Source organism: Arachis ipaensis, chromosome B05, assembly GCF_000816755.2.
Source record: "Arachis ipaensis cultivar K30076 chromosome B05, Araip1.1, whole genome shotgun sequence".
Taxonomy (NCBI): domain Eukaryota; kingdom Viridiplantae; phylum Streptophyta; class Magnoliopsida; order Fabales; family Fabaceae; genus Arachis; species Arachis ipaensis.
In genome coordinates this window covers 136,119,726-136,126,382 of record NC_029789.2, presented here as the reverse complement: position 1 = coordinate 136,126,382, position 6,657 = coordinate 136,119,726, and the positions used below count along the sequence as shown (strand labels likewise).

The following is a 6,657-nucleotide window of genomic DNA, read 5'->3' as shown; positions in this document are numbered from 1 at the left end:
TTTATTGTGATTGCATTTTTACAATATGATTAGGGTTTTGAATGATATTGTTTTTATTTCATTTGGGTTCATTTCTCATGTAACTAATTCATTTCAATTGAAATGTAGAAAGAGATTGATGAATTCAGATACCAATATAGTCCAAATCTTCTGTTGCATGAAATGAACAAAATCAGAGACCAAGTGATTTGGGAATCTGAAGCAATAAGACTCTCCAAGCCATCTGCTGTCCTCTCCAGCCCTTATTGTAAATTCACATCTGGGAATTTAGATAGAAAATAGCATATACTAGTTGTAATTAACAATATTTTGTTTAACTTGTTTAAAAAGCAAAAAATGCTTACTTCAAATGTATATATGTCAATGTATGTATCAAACAATGCATATACTAGTTGTATATAGTTTGTTTAACTTGTTAAAAAAGCAAACAATGCTTCTTTCAAATGTATATATGTCAATGTTAATGTATATATCTATTCTTAATATCAATGTATGTATCAAATGTTAATATTTATATTTGATTCAAGATGGATTACTCATCTGAGATGTTAATTTATATATCTGTTGGAACTGTCTGGCTGCTGTTTTATTCTAGGTTCTCAGTGATTGCAATCACTATATTTACCAATACATTACAAACTCTAAAAGAACATAGTGAACCAAAATTAATACACTGGGCGAACCGAAAGTTGAAAACACACTGAACCCCTAAACCCTGAACCCTAAACCATAAACCCTAAACACTAAAACCAGAACCCTGAACCCTGAACATTGAACCCCTAAATCCTAAACCCTAAATCCCTGAAAACCATAACCCTAAACCCTGAACCCTAACCCTGAACTCTGAATTCTGAACCCTGAACCCTAAACCCTAAACCCTAAACCCTAAACCTTAAACCCTAAACCCCAAACCCTAGACCCCTAAAACTCTAAACCCTGAACCCTAAATTCTAAACCCTGAACCCTTAACCCTAAACCCTTAACCCTAAACACGGTGAACCGAAATTAATACACTAGGCGAACCAAAAGTTTGAAACACACTGAACCCCTGAACACTGAACCCATAAACCCTAAATCCCTAAAACCATAACCCTAAATCCTAAACCCTAAACCTTAAACCCTGAATCCCTATACCCTAAACTCTAAACCCTAAACCCTAAACCCTAAACTCTGAACTCTGAACCCTGAACCGAAAAACAAATTATAATTATTCAACTTAGAAATTAATATACTAGAGGAATCGAAAAACTGCATATATCAATATAGAATTTCACAAAAAAAGTGACTATTCATTAAAGACTATCAACATTCAGAAATTAAACCTGCTGTAACCATGGTGAACCAAAATTTGCTCATGGGTGAACAAAAATTTACATTAATAAAAACTAAAACTTGTACAATCCTCTCTTGGATAATTCATATCTGGTGCATTATAAAGAGTGGAGCTTGACTGAATCGATGATCCAGAGTCTAAAAGGTTCAACTACAAAAGATTAGTAAAATGAACAATTGAATTTTTAACTAATCAAAAGTAAGTCAATTTTACCTCGCTTGGAGTTGTCTTTTTCTTTTTCTTCATGGCATTTGAGATCTTTTTTTCCAGGTTTGATCCAAGTCTGTTCTTGGGCCGACCTCTTGTTTTGACACATGGTGGGCTTTGAAGGTCATTCATATTGCTTAATGTCGCTTCTTCGTGGGTTAACAAAATTTTTCCTTTGCTTCTCCCTTGATATTCTTCCATCTCCGCCATGACCTTGTCAAATGCTCGGTGCAAAATTCCGGTCAACTCTTCAGACTCGGATGCAAATTCACATATATTGTGTGACCGAAACACCAATTCGTCAAATCTCTTACTTCTTGGCTCCAGTAGAGGTTCATCTTGGCTGCTCTTGATGTGTGTATGCCTCCTCTTTATATTATTGCTCCAACGTTCTAATATGTATTTCGGTGCCACGTTATCCACTCACTCAAAGCTTAAGACACTTAGGGAATGGCGGCATAATATGCCCCTAGACTCAAACAGCAAGCAATGGCACTTTACATCTCGTGATACTGCGTCATAGGTGACGACAAACTTATTGAATGTGGAGTTGGAAACCTGCTCTATTACTTCATATGTTGTGAAACCTAGGGTGGAATGCATTGATCTTGTGATACAGTTCACTTTACCTCTGAATTGAGTTTGAAATTCCCTGAACTTCTTATGGGTATATACATGCTGAAACTGCGCCTCTATTGCTGATTTTGTTGCACACGGTATCACGGTGTGAAAATCTGCAGCATTGAATTCTCTCTCTACTTGCTCTCTGCTTGCTAAGAAATTGTCGTATTGCTTCACGAATTGTCTCAAGGAGCTATTCCGTGTGATGAACTTGTTGAAAAATGAATGCATGCTCTCGCTCCTTTGTGTGCTTCTCATCCTAACTCAAAAGTGGTGATCCAAGTAAACCGGAATCCATATATGACGATCCTCGTACAGCTCTGCAAACCAAACCGAAGCCATAAGGTCTGGTGAACCGAAAACAGTGCATGCTTTGGAAAAAAAAGATATGAGCATAAAAATAATTCGAATTTAAATCTCAATTACCAGAAAGCCACTTGTTGCCTCCGCGGCTGTACTTTCTAAGAAAATCGATCCAGTTTCTGTCAAATGCTTCTTTTGTGTACGAGTTCCAAACAACATGGCTCATCTCTTGTTAAATTTTGTTGTGTCCCTTGTAGCTATTTAATTTGCTTGGAATCTTCTTCATAATGTGCCAAATGCACCAGCGGTGAATTGTTGTTGGCATGCACAACTCAATTGTCCTTTGAATCGATGCGCATTGATCGGTAAGAATACCTTTTGGTGCCTTCCCTCCCATGCAACGTAGCCAATACTCAAATAGCCATTTGAATGATTGGATGTCCTCATTTTTCATCAGTGCGCATCCAAGAAGTGTCGACTAGCTGTGGTGATTCACGCCAACAAAAGAACTCAAAACCAAATTGTACCTGCATAAATAACAAGCACAAGGTTGTGAACCAAAATATATACACTCACTGAACATCAAAAATATGTTTGAAAGAACCGAATACCTATTTGTGTTATAGGTGGTGTCAAATGAAACCACGTCTTTGAAATAATCAAATGCAGCCCTGCTTCTTGCATCAGCCTAGAATGCATGTTTAATGCAGTGATCACCTTCAAGGTTGAGCTCAAAGAAGAAATTTTGGTTCTTCTCTTTCATTCTTACTAGGTACATCCCAAATTCTTTGGCATCGTCTTCTTCGGAAATATTTCATACTTCCCTTGTGATGTAATTCCTGACGTCTTTTTCTATAAAACCTAGTTTACGGTGGCTGCCAGCTACTGCCACAAATGATTGGTAAGTTTTGCTCGGTCTGATTCTGGCTTTCTCGTGGGTTTCAATGGTGCGACGCACGAACATGCTAAGCTCCTTGTGTTGTTTGAGCATCTCAGCCTGGTCTGGACAACAAGGATGTGAATGATTCAAAATAACTTTGAAAATTGTCCAAAGACCAACATCCTTCATTATGTGTACGTAAATTCTGGCCGGACAATTTAACCCAGCTGAAGGGTTTGTCTTCAAAATTGGAGATATCTTTGATTTCCACCTCCCCTCTCTGGAGCATACAATTAGTTGATTCTTAATCTTGTCTTTGTCCTAAGTCGTGTTCCTTATTTTGGTAGAAAAACCGGCACGTTTGGAATAATGTTTGTAGAACTTTCCAGCTTCTTCTAGTGTCTTGAAAATCATTCCCACTTTTGGGAAAAAATTTTCATCCACAACACAGCTGGTTTGCACGGTGAACCGAAATCTTAATTATGGTGAACCGAAATCTTAATTATGGTGAACCGAAATTTTAATTATGGTGAAACAATTATATAGTGCTTAGGGAACAAAACAGAATATATTCGTCTAATTTTTTTTAGACTCCTTTCTGCATACCGAACCGAACACATGCACATGGTGAATCAACTCTTTAGTACTTACCGAACCGAAAAGTTACTCACATTTACTCACATTTACTCACAATTACTCACACCCAGAGTTACTCACAGTAACATATTATCAATTCAATTCAATTCAGATATAGATCACCTCAATCTATTCAATTCACTTCAAATAAAATTAGCAATTACATTCCATTGAATTCGATTCAAAATTCAATAATCCAAACCTCATCAAATTGATGCGTTTCGGAAGAATTATCCAAATCGCACTCATTTAACTGATTTGAAGTTGATTCATTCATTGTTTCAATTCAGAAGTGCAAATCGAAGAAGAAAACGAAGAAGAAGATGAACGACGAAGCTAATTGCGTTGAAGTCAATCCAGATCCATAATGCAGAGAAGAAAAACGCAAATAGAGGAGAACAATAAATTTAATTAGGTTGAAGAAGAAGGAGAACAGGAAGAAGAACAATAACAAGAACAAGAAGAAGAACGCGAACAAGGTTTACGTTATATGAAAATGTTTACGTTGAGAAAGGTTGATCACGCAAAATAAGAATTACGTTATATACGTTATATAAGGCGCGTGTAAAACAAACGAGTGTGTGGGGCGTGGAATGGAAGGTACTTGGATACCATCCATATAATTTTTACATGGATGTAGAGCTTTTCCGAATTTAAAATTATAAAACTGTGACTAATTTATTATGGATTTATTTTCAATAAATTAATAATAATATATACTTTTTCAATGTATATAAATAAATAAATAAATAAATAAATAGTTACATATTAAAATATAAAAATGGTAAATAGTTACTATAGCTATAAATGTTATTAAAGATCTATTATAATTTGTGACTAGAAAATTGATAATGAATCCATTCCCTTTTTAATCTCCTGTTTCAATTTCTCCATTCAATAGTTCTTTCACTTCTCACTTCGACATCGTCTTTGACCTAATTTCTCGATTCACCACAATCGTTCGTATTCTCACATCAATAATTTTTTTTTCCAATTCCTAATTTCTCTGACCTAATTTCTCCCCTCTCGATTTGATTTCTCAGATTTATCCCTTCCTCCTCTAAATTTCTTTTCTTCTCTTCTCTTGGACTCTCACGACAGTGTTTGATGAGAGTGTGTTAGTCTCCTCGTATGTTCATCAAAGAGTGAGGTAACAACTCCGATCAACGAGATCAAGGGAAGAAGGTCTGAATTCTCATCATTGAAATTCATTGAAGTTGTGCCGGAAATGGCAGATTCAAGTTTGGAAGGCTCGACAGGTGGTCCAAGAACCATGGATATGAATCAGATAGCATCATTTCTGAGTCAGATATCAGCGATTCAAGCGCACATCGCGAAAACCAGTAATCCAGTTCAAGATCCAACAAATGCCTATTTTCTTCACCCATCAGAAAACCCAGGTATCCCCATAACTACTGTTGTTCTTACTGGTCAGAACTATAGTACATGGAGTAGAGAAATGTGGAGAGCACTCAAATCAAAGAACAAAATAAAATTCGTTGATGGAAGCATCACAAAACCAGAGAGCACAGATCCATTGTTTGAAATATGGGAAAGGTGTAACACTTATGTAATTGGCTGGATAAATCTTTCACTTAGTCCAGATATTCGTCAAAGTGTAACATGGAACAATCTTGCTAGTGATTTGTGGCTTGATCTGAAGCAACGCTATTATCAAGGGGATAGGTACCGTGTTGGTGAATTATATGAAGAACTATACACATTAAGACAAGGCGAATTGGATGTGACATCCTACTACACGAAACTCAAAACAATTTGGGAAGAAATTGACAATTTTCGGCAAATACCATCATGTGAATGTGGTATCACGTGTCAATGTGATCTAGGAGTAATTAGAAGTCAAAGGGAGGAAGACAGAATTGTGAAGTTTTTGAGAGGATTGAATGAGCAATATTCTACCGTGCGGTCTCAGATCATGCTCTTGGACAAGTTGCCGAGTCTGAATGTGGTGCTCTCCAAGCTTACTCAACAAGAGAGACAGTTCCTCAGCCTTGAAACTACCTCAGACATTCAAATTTTGGCGGCACCTACCAATTCCTTGAACACTGCTATGCCTTCTCAAGGCAGAGGGAGAGGAAGAGGTAGGGGAGGCAGGTTTCAAGCTGGGGGGAGGAGCAGAGGAGGCAGAACAAGGATGCAGTGTTCGTTTTGTGACAAAACTGGACACACAGTAGATACGTGTTACAAGAAACACGAACTTCCTCCTCATCTAAGGCAAAGAAGCACTAACTCTGCCCCAGCAATGATGAATTGCTTCAACACAGGTGAAGAAATCGATGAGAGCAATGATGATCTCGGTTTCAATCAACCCCAGTTGGAGGAGAAGAAGACTACAGGGAGCGATTTCACTCCAGAACAAAAGGAAGCTTTGCTGGCCTTACTCAATAAGCAAGACGTGCAACATATTCATAGTGTGAACCACATTTTAACTCAACCTCAGCCACCTCCTCATGGTAAAGTGACACATATTCTGCATTTTAAATCTCACATAAAGGCTCTTAATGTTTGCATACAAAAGTATAAACCTTGGGTAATAGACACTGGTGCCACTGACCATGTGTCATATTGCCTCAGGGATTTTTCTGAAACATTTAAAATTGATCCGATCATTGTCAAACTCCCTAATGGTACTTCCACTGTGAGCTGCACTTACTAA

The 6,657-nt window shown here is 37.2% G+C and overlaps 1 protein-coding gene across 1 annotated transcript; it reads left to right on the top strand.

Annotated features, from left to right (window-relative positions):
• LOC107641244 lies at window positions 5,209-6,657 on the top strand. The gene has a single exon (XM_016344742.1). The coding sequence runs from the start codon at window positions 5,209-5,211 to the stop codon at window positions 6,655-6,657; it is 1,449 nt and encodes a 482-aa protein (XP_016200228.1).